This window comes from Dasypus novemcinctus, chromosome 7 (genome assembly GCF_030445035.2).
Source record: "Dasypus novemcinctus isolate mDasNov1 chromosome 7, mDasNov1.1.hap2, whole genome shotgun sequence".
Classification (NCBI taxonomy): Eukaryota; Metazoa; Chordata; class Mammalia; order Cingulata; family Dasypodidae; genus Dasypus; species Dasypus novemcinctus.
In genome coordinates, this window is record NC_080679.1 from 5,425,999 (window position 1) to 5,452,326 (window position 26,328).

Genomic DNA, 26,328 nt, shown 5'->3' on the forward strand with positions numbered 1-26,328 from the left:
TGACCAGCAGCCGCTCCTAGGTCCCGTGGGGAGAGCAGGGGAAATCTCAGTCCCGGGCCAGGCGGGGCTGGCCGGGCGCCGGGGACCGGTGTGGCCTGCCCGTCTCTGGACAGTGGGCACATGTCCCTTCCCTGCTCGGGGGGGCAGATCTCACACACTGAAATCCCTTTCACACTGACCAGAAACCTTGCTACAAAGGCTCAGTCCACTGGAGCGACCCCAATGGTGGGAGGAGGGGGTCTGCGTCTCCCACTCAACCTGCTTTCCATGACAGCGAATGACTTATGGGGAGGGGCGTGAGAGTGGGGAGCAGAAAACAGCAGCAGGTGAGGGAGGGGCCCACAAGGATGGTGGAGGGGAGGGTGGGGGGCTCAGGTGGCAGCAGCAGGTGAGGGAGGGGCCGCAGGGGAAGAGCAGTGCAGAGTGGAGGACCCATAGGCGGGTGGAGAACTGGCCTCGTTTGGACCAGGAGCACCGGGGCTTGACCAGCGAGGCTAGCATTCCCTTTCTGAGTTATCCTCGCAGGCATCTCTGAGTTTCAAAATGTGGTTGGAGTGATAAGAATGAATGAGTGCTAGCAGCAGTGCTTCAGTACCTGCTCATCAACCGTTTAACAAAAGTACTGGCACTAATGTAAGACATCAGTGTGGGAAAGTGTGGGAGCGGGAGGGAGTGGGGCATATAGGAATCCCCTGTATTTTTAATGTCATATTTATGTATTCTAAAGCTGCTTTAAAATTTTTTTAAATTAATTTTAAAAAATGAATGTGCAGCTGGGCTTGGACAAGCTTTTTCTAGACCCCATCCACTCAAGGCAGACTAGGCTGCCTCTGATTTACCCAAGTATATTATGAGTTGAGTGCATCAAGCTGTTATTCTTTCATTTCTTATTTCTTTTTTTTTTTTTTTTTTTTTGAACTTGTTAATAGCCATATATTTTGAACCTGGGAAGTTACAGAGCAGACCGGGGGCTCCGAGAATGTGGGGACTGTGGGGAAGCCTGTACCAGGTCCTCCATGTCCACAAAGGCTCGAACATTTCTCAAATGAATAAATGCACGAGAGTACCACCACTGGCTCTGCTGCTCTGGTGATGTTTTACAGCAAGCCTTGGCACAATGCTGTGGCAGGGAAAATGCTAACTAAATGGGACTTAAGATATAGGATGGGGGAGTGGATGTGGCTCAAGCAGTTGGGTGCCCACCTCCCACATGGGAGGTCCCGGGTTCAGTTCCCAGTGCCTCCTAAAGAAAAAACAGACAATGAGCAGACAATGAGCAAAAACAAAAGAAAGGGGAGTGGTTGTGGCTCCACTGATAGAGCGTCCATCTACCATATGGAGGGTCCAGGGTTCGATACCCGGGTCTCCTGGCCCATGTGGTGAGCTGGCCCACGTGCAGTGCTGCTGCACGCAAGGAGTGCCATGCCACACAGGGTTTCCCCTGTGTAGGGAGTCATGCTCAAGGAGTGCACCCCGCAAGGAGAGCCGCCCCATGCAAAAAAAGCGCAGCCTGCCCAGGAGTGGCACCGCACACATGGAGAGCTGACACAGCAAGATGACACAACAGAAAAAGCGACACAGTTTCCCGGTGCCACATGACAAGAATGCAAGCGGACAGAGAAGGACACACAGTGAATGGACACAGAGAGCAGGCAACGAGGGGGGGCAAGAGGAGAGAAATAAATGAAATTTTTAAAAAAATTAAAAACAGAACAAACTAAAAACAAAAACAGATGAGGAAGCCATCTCAGAAAGGGAAAAAAAATGCATTAAAAAAGCCGTATTTCTTTGTATTATTTCTTACAAATGCATGTCAATCTACAATTATCTCAAAATAAGTTTTATTTTAAAAACAGGTAATGGCTACATACATGCCTTTAAGTTAAAATACTAAGACTAAAATGAATTTCAATACAACAATAAACTACTGCCCAAAAAGACTTGTGTTGTCTTTATTTGTATACAGCTTAGTAAATCTCTCACTGAGAAATTCAAAATTCTACTAAAACCCATGCCCAGTGATTACTGAGCAAATGCTGTGTGTCTGGTGTGGCATGTCAGCTCTCATGTAAACCTGCTTAGGGCGCAGAATTTAGGGTAGCTGACTAGCAAGCAGAAATGGTAAGTTACAATGTGGAAAAAGTAAGAGTTCATCTAGTCTAACCCCCTTCTCTTTTGGTTACCTTGAATGCCTTGCTATTTCTTTATCACATAGCGAAGCAGACTTTGGAACACTAATCTTAAAGCGGGTAAATTTATTCTGAAGGGATTAAGAATTTAAAACAAGTGGTTGGGATTACGACAATCCAGTGGAACTTGCATTCTTCCTAAAGGCCTGTATCAAACACACTGCTGCAAAACATTTAAATTCTGGTGCATTCTAAACTTTCACTTAAATTAATAGGGCAGGGGGCAGGATGGCTAATGCGAGGAGTGAATGTTTGCTTTAAAAAGCACACCCTGGCTGACAGACTGATTTATAGATAGCTCACACAGTGCTAGGCCAGCAGCTTTCCAGGGGAACACAACCGTCATAAAACCCTTGTTTTACAGCCTTTTACTATGTACAGTAAAACTCGAGAATCTACTACCACATACCACACAGGAATCAGTTGTATGAAATATGCTTAATTTTTGGAAACAGAAGAGCAAAAAATTTTAAACGCACCATTACAAGAAACACCACCTGAGATAACCTAGAATACAGGAGCATTTCTGGGAAAAGGGGCCAGTGCCCCTCGACCCCGCGCTCTTGAGGGCTGAAGCCTGATCCCAGCCCGGGGTCACCCCCTCCTCCTTCTGGGGCCCAGGGAGCCTGGCTCGACCTGTCTACACCTGTTCCCTCACACGAGGGTGGAAATGAGGCTGCTCACCCGCAGGTGAGACTCAATGAGCCGAGTCAATGAGACACGCCGCTCAGGGCCCAGCACGGGCAAACCTCAGGGGCCGCCAGCCCCCGGCAAGAGCAGAACTGCCAGCGGCTTCAGCGGTCCGACGCGGCCGTGCCACCTCCACTCAGCAGGTCCACCCAGTGTGGACACCACGCCAGGGCCTCATTGCACCTACGTCCAGAGTACTTTAGTGCACATGGAAAAATACATCTGACCAGGGCGGCCCGCTGACCAACAAGCTGCTTCAGGCTTCTTTCCTTAAAAAATAATGTCTTAAAAAATGATTTATCTTGGGAAGCGGCTGTGGCTCAATCAGCTGGGCTCCCGTCTACCATATGGGAGGCCCTGGGTTTGTGTCCCGGGGCCCCTGTGAAGGCAGGTTGACCCGTGCGCCACGGAGAGCTGGTGCAGCAAGATGACCCAGCAAAGGGAGACAAGCAGATACAGAAAAAACATGCAGCAAATGGACATAGAGAAGAGACAGCAAAGAAAAGGAACAAGTTGCAAGGGTGGGGATAAATAAATAAATAAATCATTAAAAAAAAAAAAGATTTTCTTACTGGCACATTCCCTGCCCCCATCTCCATTTTAAAAGTAAACATAACCCATGTCCATGATCGCAAGCGCTATCTTCACTCAAAGACTTGAGATGCTGAGCTCAGAGACAAGCTCCTCTGAGCCACGCAGGGCCACTCGCACACCCTGGCCATGGGGCTGGTAGCCGAAGGCAGCTTCTACGGTTGGCACGCACGGAGAGGTGGTGGCTGCGTCTGGGTCCCGGGGGCGTGGGCCGACCCTCCGCCCCCTCCTGTACCCCCCACCAGGCTGCCTTCCCTGCCCTGCAGGCTGGAGCCTATTTACTCAGCTGCCTTCGCGGGGAGGCCCCTGGCCAAGGTATTTTGGTGTTGGGCTCGCTCCATCCCACGTACCCGCGGGTGCACACAGCTTGGAAAAGGTTTCCAAGATTTTTTCAGGTGAACAGTGACTTATTTCAAGGAATTAATATTATTTGCATTTTACCACACACACTGTCCCCAGAAGCGTGGGCTGTCTGCAGTTTATAGTGATTTTTAAATTTACAAGTACTTACTACAGAAAGGTCATACACGTTATAGTTATTGACCTTGGAGACTTTACTTTCAGTTGCAATGCTTTCTTTAGGAGAGGAAAGCACTATTTTCAAAATGATGTTCTAAAAGCCCGAGTTCTCAGAAGCAGGATTTGGGGTGCACGGGGCGGGTGCTGCCACTGGGGCATCTGCCCGCTGGCCCCCCCCCCCACCTGCTGCATGGGCTGGTCCTAAAAGCGCCCCTGAGCAGAGCCTTACCGACTAACCAGCCAACATGCAGACGCCGGGTGAACGGCAGGCGGCCGGCAAGAACTCAGAGAGGGATGCTTTGCTCTGAGCAGCGCGCCTGCTCAGGGCCTCAGGAACGGAATAATCCACAACTGGCCAAAGCTCATTTTCTCCATAAATCGGGGCGCACCTGCATTCCAATTCAACAGGAAAGCGCCAGTGGAGTAACTACTCTTTGGATCCTGCTCCTCCAGAGAGAGTCCCTCCCGAAACGTCTTAGGAAACCACAGTTTCATTGCTCACGGCGATCAAATGGCCCCTTATCGCACACGACAGCAAAGTGGTCAATATCAAATGCTAGAGCACGTAGAGAAAAGCCCAGAAAACAGAAGACAGTTGAAGGGAATTAAGAAGTTGACATTGTCACCTTCACCCAGGTCAGGGAAGAACTTGCCGCCATCCCCAGGCCCGAAGCAAGCCCCTGGTGCGCGTGCGCCCCGCTCCGCCGGCTTGCAGGGTCACCCCGCAGGACGGAGGTGGCCTTGCGCAGCGCGCGCCCTCTCCTGCCTGGCCCCCCTGCTCAGGACCAGCCCCGTGTTACACACGCGCATCTCATTGCCTTGCACTGCTGAGCGGCGTTTCATCCCGTGGGCCCCCATGACCCACCGAGCCCTTGGGTTCCCTCAGCTGGGGCTGTCACCGATGAAGCCACTCGCCTTGACGCCCCAGCACATGCGCTTGGGCAACGTCTCTCCAGGCGTGCGACAAGAAGCGGCCTGGCTGGTCCAAGGGCACATGGACCTTCACGCCATGACACCTGCCAAACAGTTTCCCAAAACGGCGCTCTCCACGTACTTTGAATATTTTTGTGTGAACCAGGATTTTATTTCCAGACATAGAAAGGAACTGTTTCTCTCCTGTCATTTCTCCCTGCTGACAAATGCCAACTGTTTCATGGACAGTAGACAGAAGGTGGTTCTCCAGGTCAAGAACCTTCCAGAAGAACATGGGCAGGGAGCTTTGAGCAGCCATGCATGGGAGGCCAGACACCATGGGGGTTAGTCACCCGGACCAGGCCATGCGGATCTAGGGTGGGACCTTTGCGCCTTCCTAACTGCCTCGTCTTCCACAGAAGAACTTCTGTGCCTCAGTTTCCTAAACTAGAGACCTATCTCATGGCAAAGTTCAATGCATGAAGCACAAGGAGGTGCATTATAAATGTTAGCTATTGTTATCACTGCTACATTGTCTACAACTAAGAAAAATTCTCAGTAAACCAGCTTCTACAGGAAAAGACACACATACAAGGCACCTCCCTGGCACCTGATACAGAGCAAAGATCGGCAAATGTGAGCTACGTTTATAAACATCGTGTCCTGGAAAAAGGAAGGAGGAGACCGTGGAGAATGGAGCATGGTAAAGTAAGAGGCTCAGGACAAGACGCAGCAGCTCACCGGCCGCAGCAAGAGGTCAGCACATGAAGCAGAGAAGATGCGGCTTCAGACTGGCTTTTTGGCCTGGCCTGGAAAATGGGCACATTTAAAGAATCATTTTATCAGAGAATTAATCACAGACAGAAATGCTGAGCTCAAATTCTCAGGTAAAACCATCACTTCTCTACTTTAAGCAGTGAAAGGAAGAATCTGGCAAGATTTTAGTAGTAAAAGGGGCTGAATGTTAGATGAGCCATTTCTTTTTAAGAGAAAGCACACTTACTAGTAATTTTGTTTGGTTCCAGAATAATTCCTTGGAAATGTGAGCAAGGGAGCCATGTTTCAAGGATGCTCCCACAACTGACTTGTTTTTTTTAACTGAAATGACTCTTAGACTTGAGAGCGCAAAAGAAGAAACATGGACTACTACAGGAAATAGACAAAAAGTATATTTATATAATAGAGAAAAGAGTTTTCACTACTAGAATATCTATTTCACTATCAATTATATAATAAAACACATACTTCAGAGAAATATAAGACTCATAATTCCTACTCATGGGCTTTCGATCTTAAACTTCATCTTTGCTTAAATAAATTCTCTAAAGTCCACTCTAGCTACAGATTTTCAGAGTTCCATAATTCTTTTAGCTACACCAAGCAGATTCTGGCCGGAATGGAAGAACTGCAGCCAGATGGCAAACTATAAAACAGAACAGGTGTCAGAGGTGACTGTTTCCAGGCCCTGGACAGGCACAGCGGCCGCGACCCTGAGCCAGCCCCACCGTCACCCTTGCTCTCCCTCGGGGTGCCATCCGACAGGGGCGCAGAGCTTGGCGTGAGCAGAGCGCGTGGTGCCCGTGGGCCGAGGGGCAGAGCCCGCTGCAGGGCGGCTGGCGCGGGGCCTGCAGGGGAGGGCAGAGGTGGGAGCTGCGTGGGGGGCGGGGGGCCCAGTGCTGGGGGAGGGGGCTGCCCAGCAAGCCCCCGGCTGGGTCGAACCAAACAAGCCAGTAGAGAAAACACAACGAAGATCAGTTCACCAAGATGACGGCAGGACAGCGCAGAAGAGGAACAAAAACAGGAGAAACGGAAGCTGAGAGCCAGGGGACAGCCTGGCAGCCATCTGCACCGGCTGCGGAGCTGCAGAGACCAAGCGGTGGAGCACGCAGAGGACGGGAGCAGGTTCACCTGAACAGATGCAGCACACGCACCGGAGGGCAGCCCCGCGACTCGCAGCGTGCAAAGTGACAAGGCCCGTGTGCCAGCAAGGAAGATGCCAAAGACATGAAAACGTCCACCACAAGGGGCGGAAATGAACACGCACAGGGCCGGGGCACGGAGCCAGGGCTGCCCACGTGCACGGCCTGGGAGGTCACTTCTGGGATTCAGCCCAGGCAGGCGCCCAGGCCCGGGGGCAGGTGGTCCGCTCGGCACTCCTGGGGGCCGCGGGAGCCGGGCTCGATGTCCTGCAGCGGGACGAGTGGGCACGGCAGTGGACCAGGCGGCCACCGAGAGCACGGCGCGGCCGAAGCCCAACTGCCAGGCGACGGGTGCCTCTGGAACAGCACGCCTGGAGCGGCACCCTCATATGCAGCCACGTGTCCACTCACTGTACCTGCTGAGCGCCTGCTGTGTACACAGGCCGAGCACTCTGCCCTCACGCCTCTGACAACCTCATGAGAAGAGAGACGTGGAGGGAATTTCCAGCGTGCGACCCAGGAGCCCAGGGGACGGGGACGGGGCCTCGCGGGGCCTGAGGCCAGGAGAGCCCTGGCTGAGGGAAGGCCGCAGGCGCTGGGCTGGGGGACAGCGGTGGCAGCTCGGAGCTAAGGGCCCCGGGGGAGAGAGGTGGGCTCCGGGTAGGGGCCGCACAGCTGGGTGCAGAGAGCAGGGAGAGGCAGGGAGGCGGCGGGGCTGGGGTGGTTTGACAATTCTGGATCAGCTCCCCAGGGATCTGAGCAGCGCAGACCCCTGATCAGGTCCAAGGTTTTTAAGAGATCACTTGGCCTGGGTGTGGAGAACAGACCGGAGGGGGGTCAGCAGAAGCAGGGGGCTGTGACTGTCCGGGGAGCATGGGGGGTGCCGCGGGGGGACAGAAGAACCTCCTGGAAAGAGACGGGAGAGGGAGGAGGCCGAGGGCAGCTGGAGCACCCGGAGGGATGGGTGTCAGCAAAGCTATGGGCTCAGAAGCCACGAGGGGCCAGGACGTAACCACACGGACGCGGCGCTCCCAGGAAAGACATGCAGACGGCGTCCGTGGCCCCTGGCCCGGCGCCCAGCCCAGAGGACCAGGTGGCGGCAGCAGCTCCCCAGCCTCTGCACATCGGAAAACGCCACTCCTTGCTTCCGGACGCCAACGGCAGAGTGGGCAGCTGCAGAACGCTGGCCCCGAGGTGTCCCTACAATGATGGGCCCTTCTCTAGATTCTCTTGACATTTAATGTGGCAGAAGCCCGCGGCCAGTCTGACACCTGCCCATCGTGGCATTCCTTCCCCATCGTGGGATCCAACGGTCGCTCCGGGCTGTGCCCGGATCCAGGGTCACCTGCAGCCGAGGCCGGGTCTGTACTCAGCCTTGTCTCCCGCCCTGTGCCTGTGGGCTACTGCTCGTGGGGTCTCTGCCCCTGCTCGCCTGTACTTCCCTGGCCTGCAGTTTCCTCCTTGATGTCCTGAGGGCTTCCTACGTTTGCCCTGAGCGTGGCTGATGGGTGATTCTGCAGCGTCCAGCCTGCCTTGGTGGCTTCTAAGAAATGTTTCTTTTATTACGTTTCTGTTTCCTCGAACATCTTTCCTTAACTCCTGCTGCTCCTCTGCGCCCTCCGCCTCTCCAGGTGCCCCCAGGGCTCGAGGCGAGCAGCCCTGGAGCGCAGAGACCCAGGGCAGGGCAAGCAGCCTCCTGTGCCTTCCTGCAGGCCCCAGGGTGGCATCTGTGCCAGAAGCCCCAAGGCACCGGCCCGGGCCTGGCTGCACACCAGTCACTGGGTGCTCTATGGAGCACCAAAGTGCAGACCCCACCTAGAGGCTGGGAAGTGGCCCTTGGGAGGGCCCAGGCCCCAGCATTTAATAAAAACTCCCTGGATGTGCCTAACTCGCAGACTGCTCTGAGCAAACGTCCCTTAGGTAGGTTTTCAAGGACACAAGTCTTTAACGCTCACTTGCTTTGACAGCGTACAGCCACTTCCCATGTTTATAGGCAGGAAAGAAGGCTGTTTTCAAATGTACTTTCAAAGTATTTTTCTCTTTTCACCACCTCTGGAAATGACTAAATTGTTTTGCTTTTTTATTTCCCTCTCTATCAACTAGTGAATTTACTATTTTAAACCTCTTGCTAAAAAAAAATCCATCATCTTCTACTGAGCCTATGGCTACAATCTTTTCCGATTATTCTGGCCTGTTTTATTTTCGTACAGTTGGCCTTCTGAATTCTTGCCATATTTCGCACCTTTGAAAAGACCAGATAAAATCACACCCAAATTAACCACCAATCCTAAAAGGCACTAACTGGGCAATATGGACCCGACACGTGGCGACGGCCGGGATGTCACAAGCCTGCAGCGGAAGAGATTCCCCAGTGTCAGTGAGGAACGTGCGGTGCGGTCGGAGAACGGGCAGAGCAAGGGGAACGGCCGGCGCGGCCGTCGGGCCTCACCCGAGAGCGGGGAGCACGAGCGCCGGCGGCACCGCCCCGTCCTGTGGTGGCTCGGGGTGTCCTGCAGCTGCTGCGCTCGCGGCGGTCCCCGGGCCGTCCCCCTGCAGCGGGGCCCTGGGAGTCCAGGAGCTGTGCACGGGGAGCACACGCCGGGGGGCGCAGGGGCTGCTCCTGCGGGGGCGCCCACGGGACGCGACAGGCCCTTCCGGTGGATTTTAAAGACTACCTGATTCTAGGCAACTTGCCATGGCGTATGCTGGGTGTCCTGTTGGTTTGGCGTGACCGTGGGGTTTGGAGCGCCAGGCACTCCTGAAAACCAGGCTCTTAAAGTCAATCCACGCCCGCTCTAGCGGGGCCTCCCGAGGGGCTGCCTGCTGGAGGTGTGGACACGTCGTCGGGGCGTCTTCACCCTCTTCCTGGAGCCCTTTTTAAAGATGTTTATTTTTTATTTCTTTCTCTCCCCTCCTCCCCGTTGTCTGCTCTCTGTGTCCATTCGCTGTGTGTTCTTCTGCGTCCACTTGCGTTCTTGTCAGCGGCACGGGAATCTGGGTCTCTCTTTGTTGCGTCGTCTTGCTGCGTCAGCTCTCCGTGTGTGCGGCGCCAATCGTGGGCAGGCTGCGCTTTTTTCACAGGGGCGGCTCTCCTTAAGGGGCGCACTCCTTGTGTGTGGGGCTCCCCTACGCAGGGGACACCCCTGCGTGGCACGGCGCATCAGCACTGCGCGTGGGCCAGCTCCACATGGGCCAGGAGGCCTGGGGCTTGAACCTTGGACCTCCCATGTGGTGGGCAGACGCCCTATCCATTGGGTCAAATCCGCTTCCCTGGAGACTTTTTAAATGGAATGAATACAGCACGAGCCACAGAAGCCAGAGGCTGAAGGCAACAAAACAAGCAAGAGAAGGGAGAGACCAGCAGGCACTGCCACGTGCCTTGCCACATGGCAAAGGAGCCCGGATCTTCTGAAGAAAGTGCCACCTTGATGAGGACTTGATCTGGGCATTTTCCCAGCCTCCAACTGTATGCTAACATTCATATTGTTTAAGCCAGCCTGTTCATAGCATCTGTTCAGAGCAGAAACGAACAAGCAAACACCCCAGTGCCGGAACTGGAGGCCGAGACGTGGCGAGAGGGTTGGAGGGACCCTGGAGACACACGCTGCTCGCTGCAGGTCTGTGAGCAAAGGCGCTGTCCCCAGGAGGCTTTCCAGAAGGGCCCGGAAGCTCCCTCCCAGCGGCGGGGCTGGCGCAGGGCAGCTGCGGACGTCTGCGGGGCGCTGGCCTGTGGCCCCGCGTGGGTGCACGGTGCCTCGGCCGGCCTCACTGCTCACTCGCTGGCTCCTTCAGCCCCCAACGCACCTGGCACCCACGACAGGCGCTGCCCGGGGCTGGGAAACGGCAAGGGCCAGAGGGAAACAGCCCCCTCCGCGGCGAGTCCGGCCGCCTGCTGCACGGATGGCGCACCAGGCCGCGGAGCGAGGGCGGGGTCGGGCGGTGGCTGGGGGGTTGCGGGAGGGCAGAGCTGGCGGAGGGGCCCGGGAGGCCTTTCTGCGAAGGTAGCAGGTGAGCAGAGTTGAGTGGTACCAAGGGGGGCTGGTGACCGGGTGAGACGGGGAAGTTTCTAGGGCTCTACCTGATGGGGTCTGACGGGCCAGAGAGAGAGAGACGGCGGCCAGCCCCCAGGTACCTGGGGGAGGAGCTTTGGCACTACTGGGAGACGAAGCCCTGACTGTGCGCAGCCTCCCCTGCCACTTCCTATGGACAGCCTCAGAGCGAGTGGACAGGTGAAAAAGTCTGGGATCCCACTGACTTTCCGTGCCGGGCAGCTGGCCTCAGTGTGCATCCTCGGGGCGCCCAAGGTGGGCCCGTGCACCGAGTCAACAAGGGCATGCCGAGGAGGCTCTCCCAGGCCCTCGACTGGTGACCCCGTGCCCCGAAGCCAAGAGCAAAAGCCCCCTGGCGCCAGTCAGCACCTTCCGCCCACCAGCACCTGTGCTCCGAGGGCTGCCGCGTCCAGAAGCCGTCGGGCGGGCAAGAAGTGAGCCCGGCCTCAGACACTGCAGCTCTGGGGGAGACAGCCACTGGAGGAGATCTGCTTCTGACTAAGGTGGAGGGAAAGGCACCGAGCCTCAGGGTTCCAGAAGGTTCCATCACCCTTAGAGAACCAGATGACTCCTCCGACTCAAGCTGTTCTAGGATACAGGAAGAGATGAGAAGAGATCTTGTTTCAGTTTCTAGGCTGCTCTAAGCAAATACCATGAAATAATTTGGCTTCAACAATGGGAATTTATTTGCTCACAATTAGAGTCTGGAAAAACGTCCAAGTCGAGGCATCATCAGGCGGTGCTTTCTTCGAGGAGACGGGCTGCTGGTGATCCTGGCTCCTCTGCCCGTGGCCAGGACGTGGCCAGGCACGTGGCGGCAGCTGCTGGTCTCTCCCTTCTCTTCCTGGTTTCGTTGCTTTCGGCTTCTTGCCTCTGCTCTCCCCCTTTCTCTGAATTTCATCTCTTATAAGCGACTCCAGTGAGAGGATTAAGACCCTCCTGGTGGAGGTGGCCACACCTCCCCTGAAAAGGCCTCATCAAAGCGCCTACTTACAACGGATCCACACCCACAGGAACAGACTCAACATAGGAACATGTTTTCCTGGGGTACATACAGCTTCAAACCCCCACACCCCACCCTGTGGAGCCGCAAAAAGCATGTTCCTTCTGTATGCAAAGTGCATTTATTCCCTCACAATACCCCCAAAGCCTTGAGTCATTTCAGTAACAAAGCGAAGTACAAAGTCTCATCAAAACTGATTTTTTTAAATCACTGTACAAAACAGTGTATTTTTCATAAATATATTTTAAAATATTTTATCGTGTTAGATTCCAGAGTGGAGTGGGAAGGATTGAGTAAATCTTTTCAAATTACACTCGAAAATGATTTTGACAGTGGTGGTATAAAAAAAAAAGAAGCTGGGTGGTCCAGGGTATATATGCATTTGAGAAAGTTTGTTTACCTCGCGAAATATTCAACCTCTTTACCTTCAGTTTTCCCGTCTTCAGTTTGTTGAATTAAATGTGAGAATAACCACAGCTCCTGGCAGGTAGTATTAAGCCACTTATCATCATCACCATTATCATCCTCATCATCATTCCTAATCATCAATCATAACAGCTACTTAATACAATTATGTAATCTAAACTATAACTACTGAAAACAAATGAGCCAGGAAATCAACCTTATGTCTTTGGACACGTAAAATACGTTAGGAACTAATGCAACCAATAAAAATTTTAAATTTGAGAAGAAAACACACAAACTGGTTATGGGGTGGTCTGTCCTGGGGCCCAATTCTCTTGTCTGTACCTATGAAACCTAAAGAACAAGCTCTCTGCTTCCAACAGACAAAGGAGGGACAGGCATAGGGTAAACATTCCCGCTCCCACAGGGAGACGCTGGGAGGAAGTCGGGGTCACGGGTGCCCAGCAGTGCTGGCACCTGCAGGGCCTCCTCGGGTAGACGTGAGGGTCTGAGTCGTCCCGCTCTGTCCTCCAGGCCTGATGGAGCAGCAGCCCCGGCCCCTCCGAGGGCTTCTGTGGCGACCGGACTCTCTCCCAGAATGCCGGGGTGAAGGCTGCCTGGGGTGCCGGCCGAGCCCCGCAGGCCCCGGGGCCCAGGCTCCACCCTCTGAGAACACCGGGGCGGCAGCGCCCTTCCTGGAGAGCGGGGCGCAGGCCCGCCCCTCCGAGCTCCGGGCAGGCTCGCCCTTCCCACACATGCCGGGGTCCGCTCTCTGGGCCTGAGAAGGTGTCTGCGAGCCAGACCTCAGCTTCCGTGGTTCTGCCCTTGAAGTCATTCTTCTCCAACCTGTGCCTTCTCTGTCCCCTTCAGTCCTGGCTTCTGCGTGTGGTACCCAGGGCTCCACAGCGTCAGGCAACGGGACTCCCCGCAGGCCCCTCCTGGGTGCCTGCCCCTCCAGCCCTGATGGGCACTGCCTTGGCTGCCTGGGCCCACGTGCTGTTAAACCCTCACGTGGCGCTCTATGTTCTGGGGACGCACTTTCCAGAAACTCAGAATTTTCCAAACCATAAATTTCTGGTTTCTTGGTGCCCTGGAGTTCGGATTTCAGCTTGTCCCTTTCCTCTTGCATTTTCCTGCAAGCTGCCTGGAGAACACAGGCTGCGTTTTCTATATTTAGTTTGGAAACATCCTCGGCTACAGATCCAAGCTCATCCCTTTCCAATTCTGCCTTGCATCTGACATTGCATCAGGACTCACTTCTGCCCAGTTCTCTGCCACTCTGAAACAAGGGCCGCCTTTCCTCCAGCTTGCAATGGCACACTCACCACTTCTGCCCCGGGCCTTGGGATGGAGTGTGAGGACACTTCATGGACTTAAGCCACCAGTGAGTTGGTTGCATCTGGGGCTGATCACATCTACACTCGACTGAGCAGACTGCCTTCAGCTACGAGAGATGTCCCAGCCCAGTCGAAGGCCTCAGGAGGAGAAAAGTGACGATTTCAGCAGTCAGAAGGGAGGATTCCATCTCTACTTCAGCCAGCTAGCTTCTCCTGGAGAAGTCACCAAAACCTTCATCAGACGTCCCAGTTGGCAGCCTGCACCCTGGAATTTGGCCTCGTGCATCCCCACAATCCCGTGAGAACACTTAATAAAGTCTCATGTTATTTACGATATCTCCCATCGGCTCTGTTTCCCTAGAGACCCTAACTCAGGCCTCATCGGGAGGACCTTGTGTCCACGTTTCCACCAGCTGTCCCTTTCAAGCCATCGAGGCCTCTTCTGCTGGGCACCTTCCAGCCTCTACCCACTGCCAGTTCCAAAGCCATCTCCCCAAGTTTGGTATTCGCAATAGCAGCACCCCACTTCTGTTTTAGTTCCCTAGGCTGCTCCAGCAAATACCATGAAAGAGATGGCTTGAACAAGGGGCATGTATTCACTCATGGTTTTGAGGACAGGAAAATGTCCAAATCAAGGCTCACCGAGGCGATGCTGTCTCTTGAAATCCAGCTGCCAGCGGTACTTGGCTCCTCTGCTACATGGCAGGGCACACGGTGGCACTCCCGGGCTCCTCCTCCTCTTCTGGGTGCTGTTTCAGCTTCTTGCTTCCTCTCCCTCTCCCTCTTCCCCTCCCTCCCCTCCTCCCCCCTCTCCCCCTCTCCTGCTCAGAGTCTCTGTCTGTCTGAATTTCATTCTCTTATAAAGGACTCTAGTAAGAGGGTTAAGACCCGTCCTGGCTGAGGTGGCCACCCCTCACCTGCGGTAGCCTCATCAGAACTCCTACCCACTGGACTGGGCTACACTTAAGAACTTGTTTTTCTGGGGTACATACAGCTGCAACTAAATTAATTTTGTAAAACTAACCATAGCCTTGATTCTAAAACCTAACAATACACACACACACAAACATCAGACCAATTTCACTTGACTACAGATATAAACTTCTATTTGAAAATATTAGCAAATTGAATGTAGTTTTGCTTTAGATAAAGCTGAGGTTATTTTAGGAATGTGAGAATGGCACATTAGAAATTCTATTAAAATATGGTAATCTCGACAGATGCCAAAACAGATAATTGATAGCATTTACCATCTCTGACTGAATGCTTGGAGCAGTGCCTCGCACATAGCAGGTGACAAATAAACAGTCAATGCATGAATGAATATGGACCTATAAAACATGATAATTTAGTCATAAAAGAAGTTCATACTTAAAGGAGGTTTAAAAGGCTAAATAAAAACTTGTAAATTAAGTGTCCAACTTAAATTAAAAAAAGAACAAAAGAATAAACACAAAGGGAGTAGAAGAAAGGAAAAGAAAAATGGAGATATCTGTGAAAAGAAAAACAAAGATACTGAGCATCAACATAGCCAAAAGCTGGTGGTTTGAAAAGATTAATGGGGAAGTGGATGTGGTTCAAGTAACTGGGCTCCCATCCACCATACAGAAGGTCCAGGGTTTGATACCCAGGGCCTCCTTGTGAAGGCAAGCTGGCCAGTGTGGCAAGCTGGCCCACACGGAGTGCTGGCCCAAGCAGGGGGCTGGCCCAGGTGGAGAGCTGACGCAGCAAGGTGATGCAACAAAAAAGAGACACAGAGGAGAGACAATAAGAGGCACGGCAGACCAGGGAGCTGAGGTGGCACAAGAGAATGACTGCCTCTCTCCCACTCCAGAAGGTCCCAGGATTGGTTCCCAGTGCTACTTAATGAGAAGACAAGCAGACACAGAAGAACACACAGAGAGCAGACAATGGAGGGAGGGGGGAGAATTAAATAAATCTTTAAAAAATAAAAGTTTAATGGACAGATTTCTAGAAAAACAGATAAGAAAAAAAGAAAAAACACAAATGAGTAATATTATTAATAAAAAGAAGACAATATTAAACTACAAATAGAAAAAAACTAAGAATGAATCTTTCAATAACTTTTTTCCAATAAGCTTGAGATTTTAAAATAAAATATTGATAAAAAACTGAGGGAAACAGATGTGGCTCAGCTAATAGAGTGTCCACCTACCATATAGGAGGTCTGGGGTTCAAACCCAGGGCCTCCTGGCCCATGTGGTGAGCTGGCCCAAGCACAGTGCTGCCACGCATAAGGAGTGCCATGCCATGCAGGGGTGTCCCCCATGTAGGGGAGCCCCATGCACAAGGAGTACGCCCTGCAAGGAGAGCCACCCTGTATGAATAAAGCGCAACCTGCCCAGGAGTGGTGCTGCACACACAGAGAGCTAACAGCAAGATGTCGCAACAAAAAGAGACACAGAATCCCGGTGCCACCGAGAATGCAAGTAGACGCACACACAGCGAATGGACACAAGAGAGCAGACAACGGGGGTGGGGGAGATGGGAAGGGGGGGAGGAAGAGGAGAGAGAAATAAATAAAATAAATCTTAAAAAAAAAACTGACTCAAAGAAATAAAAAGCCTGAATACTCCCATAATTGTTACAGAAACAAAGCTGTAGTTTAAATATTCCCCCCAAAGGAAACGCCAAGCTCAGATCATTTGCAGGTGAGTCCCACCAACTGTCAAGAAACATATCATTCTGATTGTACGTAATCTCTTCCAGAAAAGAGAAAAGGAGAGAACATTCCCCAACTCCTTCTTCGCCGTGGCACGAAACAAGCCAAAGGAAACCAAACCGAGGGCGCCTTTCATCCGTGAATATAAACGGGAAATACTAATTAGCACCTAGAATCGACATAATATACCATAGTGATGCTGGATTATCCCAGGAATGCAGGGACAGGTTAAAATTAAGAAAAACTACAGATGTGCTTTGATGGCTACAAGACAAAAAAAAGTAGAATCCTCTCAATCAATGCAAAAAATGCTTTCACTAAAATTCAACACCCGTTCGTAATAAAGCTCTACACTGGGGAAAGGGACTTTCTTGTGTTAGCAAAGGCTACAAGAAACATCAGAAAAGGGTGAATTCTAGAGGCATCCTGTTAAAAATTAGGCGTGAGACAAGGGGGCCACTCGCACCAGGGCTGGCCCTGCTGTACTGGAGGGCACCCCCTGCCGGAGCAGTTAGACAACGGGACGAAATTTAAAACACAAGAAGTAGAAGGGAGGAAATAAAACACAGTCCAGAAAACACAAGAGAATCAACACACAATTTTTTTAAAAAAACAACCTGAATTTAGCAAGGAAGCTGGTTATAAGGCAAAACACACCACGAGGAGCCGGGGCCTCCAGCCCGCAGGACACGGGAAAATCAGCTCCAGGGGGATGGAGGAATTAAGTGTCAAACGTGAAGCTTTAACTCTTACAAAAAATAAATACCTTTCTGACCTTGGAGTAGAGAAAGGTTTCTTAACTAAGACACAACAAGCTCCAGAAAGAGAAAAGAATGAGAAATTTGACAAATCAAAATTAAGAACTTCGGTCATCAAGACACCGTTAAGAAAGTGAAAAGAAAAACTTCTGAATAAATGATTCTAATAAAATTTACTTACATTTCCCGCCCCCTGCCATCAATTATTTTCATTCTGTTTTTCCATAAAACTAATTTTCCAAGAACTGATTTTGGATTTTCGCATTCAATCCTGTGAATGATGTTTATGATGACTTCTATATGCATGACCAGTTTTAATGCTCAATATGCTCCATTTTAATCCATTTAGTCTGTACCAAGGCTGACGAATAGAGAAGCATGAACCACATAAGTAACTTAACATTTCCTACTAGTTGCATTAGAAAAGTAAATGATGAAATTAACACATTTTATTGAAGCCCATATATTCAAAATATTATCATTTCAACATGTACTCAATATGAAACTTATTAATGAGCTATTAATTTCTTCAAACCTGGCATAGCCTTTTACATTTACAACGCGTTCCATTTCGGACCAGTCGCGTTTCAGGTGCTCACGAGCCACAAGTGGCCAGTGGCTACTGCATGGACAGCTCCAGCCTGGCCCCGGCCTTCCCCGAGGTGGGCCTGGGGCCTTTCTGACGTTTGATTTTTGGCTTCTTAGTTACCTGGATCGACTACATTTTCAGGTGGTTTTTCTCCAGAATTCAAGAGCGAAGTGTTTTTTCGGCCTTTGCACTATCTGGGTACGCTTTCCTATTGCTCTTAGAGGGGACGTGACGACCTGGTTAAATAACAAGAAGCCCTGAGTCAAGGTGTTCCTTTCCAAGGCTGCGCTTTCACTCCCCTTCCTTCTGGCAGTTAGGGTCACAGAGAAGGGAGAGCAAATCTGACTTCAGCGCTTTGATAAGATCCTGTCTTCTTCCCACCTGGCAGTACGCTAGTGGGACTGCTGCTGTTTTAGCCCTAGACCTCCACATCACCAGGACCGCTCGTCGCGAGTCCCTTTTAGTGGCTTCTGCCCTTTAAGTGCCAACTCAGGGCAGGCTAAGCTTCCTGTTCTTCTTGACAAGTATCAAAATACTTCTTTAAAAAGGCCAACTTCAGGTTTACTATCAGGAAAGCTATTGAAACGTATCACAATTCACATGGAAATCTGCACTGCTGTCCAAGCTACACATTTCCCAATCGTGGTGGAAAACCACAGAGCGCGCGACTGTGGCCCCGGCAGCCCAGCGCCTGCGGGTGGCCGCCCCGTCGGCCAGGGGAGCGCCCTGCGACGGGCCGCGGGCGCCACCCGGAGGCGACTGCGCGCTACAGCACTGCCTGCCCCGCGCTCCTGTCCCCTCCGGGGGCGTCGTGGAAAAGCCCGTCACTGCCCTACGGGTCCTCTTGATTGTGTCCTCGAGTTTTATCATTCATTGCCTTCCCCGCTCCCCTTTCTAAGAAGCCCGTCTATTTTAATCCATTTAGCTGTACACCAAGGTTGACTACTAGAAAACATGAACCAGAAGCAGGCTCGGCAGCCACGAAGGGGGGCACGTGGGGCACGCGGGGCACGAGATGCCCGCTCCAGGGAAAGGCCAGTAAACGGTCTTCAGGCGGGGGGCACAGCAGCCCCGAGGGGGTGTCAGGACCACAACAGGGGGCGCACAGAACTGGCAAAGAGATTAAAGATAGTGCAAGCCAGGCTCCTCACGATCGAAGGAGGGATCTATAAACACAAAAAGGAGAAAACGCGAATGAGGCCCGTGGAGCCCCATTTAGTTGGAGCACACGTTGGTGTGAGCTCGCGGTTGCTGACATATATGCATCTGTCTACAGACATACAGCCATAGGCATGTATGTGTGTGTAGTACACGCTCGTTAGTCGTGGATTCCATATCTGCAAATCCGCCTACTCCCTAAAATTTATCTGTACCCCCAAATCAGTCCTCACGGCCAGCGCTCTCACAGGCGTCCGCAGACCTGCGCGGAGCAGGAAAGCCCGAGGTGCCCAACGCACGCACCAGCTGAGGTGCGAGGCGGCAGGCTCTGCTCGTTGCTCCGGCTCCCGCACACACTACACGTGTTCTGCTCACGGTGTGTTTAGTGCCCCGGGTTTCACATCCCTGTGCTTCTGGTTGGTGAATTTGTTGTTTCAAGGGCCCCGGAGCGCTGTCAAGGGTTCTTGAGCCCAGGACCCCCGTGATATGCCAGATCAGCTTTGCGCTGGCAGGAGTCACAGCACTGCTGGTCCTGGGTTCGAGGTCAGGGAATCAGCGGCTGATTTAAGGAGCTCCAATTACCTGCCCCCCATGCGTTTTGTGATTAGTCGCTTGAACCTATTTTCAGCAGCATGGTTTAGGTGTTGCTCTAAGAAGTTCTGAAGCAATGACACTGTTTCTAGATGGGGTTACATGGGGACAGTCTAAAAGGCTAGTGGACGCCAGCCCCGCCCAGGGAATCATTGTGTGCAAACGCAGGGAGGAGACAAGAGAAGGGCAGCATCTTTCAGCAGAAGCCCACATAAGAGAAGGTCACGATGGACCAGTGGATGAAGTGCCGCGAGCAGATGCTCACAGAGCCCTGCCGCTCCACTTCCCCTAGGGGCAAGGTCAGTGAGCCTAAGTCCGTGTCTGTGGGGTCTCAGGAGAACCTAGAGACTGCCCATAGCAAGAATCCATCTACACGCACACACACACACTTTGTTTCCCTCTGCCACTGAGAAGGCCTGGGAGCCAGAACATCCCCAAAGCGGTGAGCACGCGGAGACCAGGTCTTATTTCCAAACACCGCTCTCCACCCAGAGGAGCCGGGAGCAATGGCTGCCTCCAGAGCCGGGGCAGGGAGAGCTCAAGATGAGCCCGAGAGGAGGGACAGGGTCACAAACGAGGGGGCAGGGTGAAGGCCACAGCTGCCCGCTCCAAGGAGCCCCAGTGGCCAAATCGAGGTCACCTGAGCATGGAAATAACGCTAGTAGGATATGATAACCCACGGAATAAAGAGCAGACCGAGCTCACACTGATGTAAGTAGGTACGTGAACTGAGTTGACAGCCTGTAACAGGATACTGACATTACCTCAAAGTACTTCCCCGAAATTCCTAGAAAACCACCACAAGAGTACCTTGACAGCTACAGCAGATGCCACCTTACCCCAGGGACACGGGCAGCGTCAGCAGCCACGGGGCATCCAAACCAGGTGGCCCTCGACAGGACGCAGCGAGAAGCGCACAGCGTCGCTTGTAGGAGACCTGCCCAAGACGCTTCACCCGAATCCAACCTCCTGGAAACCAGGGAAGCCCACACTGAGGGGCATTCCACAAAACAAGCAGCTTGTAACAATCCTCAAAACCGTCCAGTCGTGGAAGGAACAGAAAGACTGGCAAACCGTCTCGCTCTGCAGGAGACTTCTGAAGTGTGGCAAGGCGCGACGCGGGCTGGAGCCGCCGCCGCAGTGCCCGTCCCAGGGACGGCCACACTGCAAGGGGCGAGGAGCCCACGGTGCCCAGCATCTCCCTCCTCTCCCAGTTTAGGGCGTCAGGTTGCGGCGACGTGGAAGGGCCCTGTCTGCAGGATCACTCGGTAGGCATTCAGGAGTGACGGCTGCAAGTTGTTCCCAAGAGCGGTCCAGGGGAGATGCGTTGCATTGGACTTGCAGCTCTTCTGCCGGTCCAGCAAGTGTCCACGGCAGTGACAAATCCAAGCCTGGGGCCGGCACATCTCCTGATGCCTCCATGCCCCAGGCGCGGGGGGTGGGGGTCTGAGAAGGCGTCCCTTCCCCTAGAGCCCGAGCCGGCCTTTTAACCCTCGAGGGCTCAGAGGGGCAGGCAGGAAGCACCCTGTGTCGAGGGTGATGGGAAACTGCGTTGTTGGGTTAAAGTTGACATCTGGCATCAGATCATTAATCTCTGAAGTATCTAAAAGTTCCCAAAAGGGCCCTTCACAATGTTAAATGTTTAACCTGCCTCTTTTTTAAGATATTTTTTCCCTCCCCCCTTCCCCTGCTCCCCCAGTTGTCTGCTCTGTGTCCATTCGCTTTGTATTCTTCCATGTCCACTTTTATTCTTGTCAGGGGCACTGGGAATCTGTGTTTCTTTTTTTTTGTTGCATCATCTTGCTGCATCAGCTCTCCGTGTGTGTGCGGTACCATTCCTGATCAGGCTGTGCTTTTTTCGTGTGGAGTGGCTCTCCTTACGGGGTGCACTCCTTGCACGTGGGGCTCCCCTATGCAGGGGACACCCCTGCATGGCTGGGCACTCCTTGCACACATGAGCACTGCACATGGGCCAGCTCACCACGTGGGTCAGGAGGCCCAGGGTGTGAACCCTGGACCTCCCATGTGGTAGGCAGATGCTCTAGCCACTGAGCCAAATCCGATTCTCTTAACCTGCTTCTAAATCTGCTTTTTTAAAAGTAGGTTTTAAAACTGTTAAAAAGAATTTATTTGCTTTGTTTAGTTACTGTGCAATATTATTTTCTATCCTTTTTCATTATAAATGGCCTCTATTTATAGTACATTAAATAAGGCTTTCTAACCCTACCTAGAAACCTAACCAATGCCAAAAATATTAATAGAGAAATTACTCTGGAGTTTCAAAAATTAACAAGTAAAATTTTTAGAACCATCTTGTCTACTTGTAACATGAAGTATACATGTAAGAGCTTACCTATACATAGTATGTTTCCTTTATAATTAATGTCATTATTATAATATAATATAATTATAATATAAATGTCAAAAAGAGACACATTGTAATGTCGGGTTAGCGTGGCTTTTTGTTGTACCTTTAAGGGATTTGGGAAAGTTCCCTAAAATGTGAAGCTCGCAGAGAGCAAAGCCGTGAGGGACGTGAGTGGGCGCTGGCCTCCAGCTCGGGCTGTCATTAAAGGGCCCCTGGCCAGGAGGAACGGGGAGGAGATTTCAGAAAACCTGAGTCATGTTCTGCTGTGAAAAGCTACCTGTGCATGGCTGCTACAAATAGGAAATCAAAGTATTTCATGCCAAGCATTCCAGTTTTTCTCTACTCTAAGACATCCCTTATAATCCCGACCCAGAGAAAAGCCACAGAGCTGTGTCGTTGTTCGGTCCTGGCCTGCTTTACCCCCAGGAAATGAAAACTCACTGAAACCCTAAAGCGTCCAGCCAAGCCCCGTCCTTCCCACACCTGCTCTTCTTTGGAACCTGCTTTTCAGGTGAGCAGCCAACGTGCAGGCATAGCAAGAGACGGGAAGTGGGAAAGCAACAAGCCAAAGAGTTACAGAACCGCAGGATGAAGAGTTTCAGGTCCTGGCCACAAGCTGCTGCCCCTAGAATGGACACAGTCCCAGGGGTGCTGCTCGTGCAAACGCTCTGGGACAGGAGGAAATCAGAGGAGCGTGCCTGGCCCCCAGCAGCCCACGCCCCTCTGCGGTGCAGACCCAGGCTCCACGGTGGGGACCCAGGCTCTGCGGCGGGGATCCAGGCTCTGCAGTGGGGACCAGGGCAGAACGAAAGAGCCCACCGAGGCTCTGCAGCTCCGCGAAGCCTCCATCTCCTCGCAGTCCACGGTGACCGGTGTGGGCCTCGGGACTGAGGCCAGGGTCCACGAGAACGACGCGCAGGGAACGCAGCACCAGGGCCTGCACGGTGGCAGCTCTCGTCTCCTAGGAGCCACGCTGGGCCGCACTGCCACACGTGCTGGGAAAGGACCAGCAGCGGGGAGCCCGGCCACGCTGCCGGGCCGAGGCCGCGGGAGGCGGTGTGCTCCTCCAGAGCGTTTTTGTGCCATTCCTGTTTCTTTCTTTCTTTCTCACTTCTACTGTGGTTAAATATTGTAACATAAAATTTGCCATTTTAGCCATTGCTAAGCGTACGATTCATGCACGACGCTGTGCTACCGTCACCCCACCTCCTTACCACAACCTTCTCACCACCCCAAACAGAAACTCTGCACCTGTTACACAAAACCCCCAGGGCCCCTCCTCCTGGCCCCAGCCCCAGTTACCCCGACTCTATTCCCTGTCTCCGCAGGGGTGCCTGCTCTGGACACTTCATGTGAGTGGAACCGTGCAACAGCTGTCCTTTTGCACTCGGCTTATTTCACTCAGTATAATGTCGTCCGGGTTCATGCACGTTGTTGCACGGATCAGAATTTCATTCTTTTTTACGGTTGAATAATACTTCTTGTAGGAACATGCTACGTTTTATTTGGCCATTTGCCTGCCAATGGCACCTGGGCTGTTTCCCCCTTGGGCTATTGTGACTAATGCTGTGATAAACACTGGGCTATCAATACTGTGGAAGTCCCAGCTGGCAGTTCTTTCGGGTGTATACCTAGGAGGGGAATGGCAGTCACATGTAATTTTACATTTAACCCTTTGAGGAACCGCCAAGCTGTTCTCCACTAAACCATTCCTTCTAAGCCCTGGTTTCTAATATTATTTTTAAAACACAATTTCATGACCTCTAACTAGATACGTTCTAAAGTCTTCATACCTCTTCAATGAGATCAGAACTGGACTTTAATTGTTAGTGACTTCCTATCCTTTTACTATGATAAAATATTATAGCACAAACTCAGTCATTTTAACCATTTAACCAGCTGCCTCTGGGCAGCTGAAGCAGCTTGAACTCGAGGGGAGCCTTTTTTCTCGGCTTCCTGCTCTCCAAAGACGCTCTCCTGCAGTGCTTTCCGCTGAGCTTTGCCCTGTTCTTCTTCACAGTCTACCTAGTTCAGTGACGCTGATTCTAGTCCTCACAGCTGATTTCCATACCCTGGGTAATATGACAATAACCCCCCCATGCACCGTTTAACGTGACAGTTAAACACCAAGGGCTATGCTACTGATCAATTGACTTTAAAGCCACATGTCCAAATCAAAGCTAAATCAAACTAAAGATACTTTTCATGCAAAGCACAGAACAGTCTGTGATGGAATTAAGGCCAGAAAGACCTACCAGGCCACAGCTGTCTGATTTCTAGAAAAGTGATGGATATGATTTGATATGGATTTTCAACTGGTGTTTTGAGTACAAATAAAATCTTGACTCATCACATTATCATTCACTGAGTAAAGGCAATAAACAGAAGATGCTGAACATTCACCTGGGAAACGTTTGTGAGAATACAGCTAATCACATTTTTATAATCCAATTTTCCTAAGTCATACATATTTCAGGTAAAGCACCCCGTGACAGCTTACTCACACTGCTGATCTTTGACTATACAGAGAAGGCCTATTTCCTCATAATTATCTCCACAAAGTTTCACAGACATGGAATAATTTGATGGTTTCCAAATCATTTCCGTGGCCTATAATATCCATATCACATATCTGTGGATATTTTTAAGTGACATTGTATGTATTTGATTTTTACAAGACAATTTGGTGCTGACAATTTGTTCTATATTCAAAATCCACAAGCCACAGCCTGCATGTTCAAAGACACTGCATTTAGAGATTTGACTTGGGAAGATAAAACTATCATCTTATTTCTTTAAAAAAGAAAAGAAAAGAAGTCTATAACACACACAATTAAAATCCATGATGTGAACCATTGTCTATGAGGTGCAGAGGTGCCCAAAGATGTACTTACCAAATCCAATGGATGTGTCATGATGATGGGAACGAGTGTTGTTGGGGGGGGAGAGGGGGGGTGGGGGGGTGGGGTTGAATGGGACCTCACACATATATTTTTAATGTAATATTATTACAAAGTCAATAAAAAAAAAAAACAGATGAAAAAAAATAAAATAAAATAAAATCCAGTTGCGTGGTTCTCTAGCGATCAAAGTCCCACCAGTGAAGAAATATCATACCTTACATCCCCTTTTATTTCACAGCAATTTCAATGGAAACACCATTCCTAGCAAAAGAAACACCCAATAATACCAGGACCATAAAAATCCAAACTAAAAATACTTAAATAGGTGTAGAACTTCAGTTACAGGGGCATTTGGGATAGTATTTTTCTAAAGGGCTAAAGTATTTGTGATGAAACTGCGCCATCTAGTGACCACAAGAGGAAGTCACTGAAGGCTCTTCAGACTGCCAAAGGAACAGGCGCTCAGACTGGACTCCCTGACTCCAACGTAGGAAATTACCTGAATACCAGTCACTGCATTACTTATTTCAAAGGCTTATTTTTATTTTTATTTATATCTCCCCCCTTTTCGTTTCAGCTTGCTGTCTGCTCTCCGTGCCTGTTCGCTGTGTACTCGTCTTTTCCAGGAGGCACCGGGAACCCTCCCTTGTGGGAGGGAGGCGCCCAATGGCTTGAGCCGCCTCCGCTCCCACTACTTATTTTAAATAACGTATAACACGTTCATGACAAGGTTATTTTATCTATTCAAGAGGCATATCAAGATACAAAAGGTTTTTATATTCCACCCAAAAAGCTTCTTTAGACAGTCATCCGTCGCTTCTCTGGCATCTGTGTGCTGCGCTTTGCCCTTCTTACAACATCCTTTCAGTCAAAATCAACCCACACCACGTTCCCATCTGGAAGGGGTGCATGTGTCGCCTCCAGTCCTCCCAGAATAATGCACGGCTTCATGTGACCGAGAAGGCGGAGAGGAGGGAAAATCCACAAAAACTTTAAATGAATCAAAGGGGAAAGACATTTACAAAGAGAAATACTACAAAGGAGTCTACTGCAAAATAAAGAATTTAAATGAGAAAGAAAAAGCATCTGCCACATTCAATTAGAACAGATGTAAAATGAAAATGAAAACTGAGGGAAAATAATGTAAAAGGAGATTGAAAAACTAGGAATGAGACATTTAAGCGGTACTTTAAAGTAAGTGAACAATTTTTGAAATTGCTGGCCATTACTCTAAAGCATTTCCATTTATAAAGCTTTAGAAAGCACAAGAAACACTATAACATAACTGCTTTTTTGGCTTTTTTTTTTCTTTTTTTCTTTTTTCTTTTCAAAAACTTCATAACCTGAAGAAAGAAAAAATGCTGGCACAAGCTAACATATTTTGTTATTAATAAAGTTGATATTTCCTCTTGAAAAGAGAGCAAATAAGTCTGGATAATGAAGAAAACGTTTAAAGCAATGTGATTCGCATATTTATTCTATAATGTATTATTCAAGTCCATTAGTACAATAAGAAATGGCTTTTCTTCCAGTGCAGCTTCAAAGGCGGGCTGGACAGATGCCCAGATCATGAATGTGTATTTCCTTAGCACTGAAAAAAAATGCTCCCTCCAAAAATTAAAGAGTACAAATACTAAGGGCACACTGTAATTTATATAAAACAC

At 50.8% G+C, this 26,328-nt stretch overlaps 1 protein-coding gene across 1 annotated transcript in view; it reads right to left on the bottom strand.

Annotated features, from left to right (window-relative positions):
• The window catches only part of TRAF3IP1 (TRAF3 interacting protein 1), a 79,086-nt gene that overhangs the window by 9,501 nt on the left and 43,257 nt on the right, over positions 1-26,328 (bottom strand). Inside the window, exon 17 of the mRNA XM_058301298.2 lies at positions 5-16. Coding sequence (XP_058157281.1) covers positions 5-16 — 12 coding nt within the window. The remainder of the gene's footprint in view (positions 1-4; positions 17-26,328) is intronic.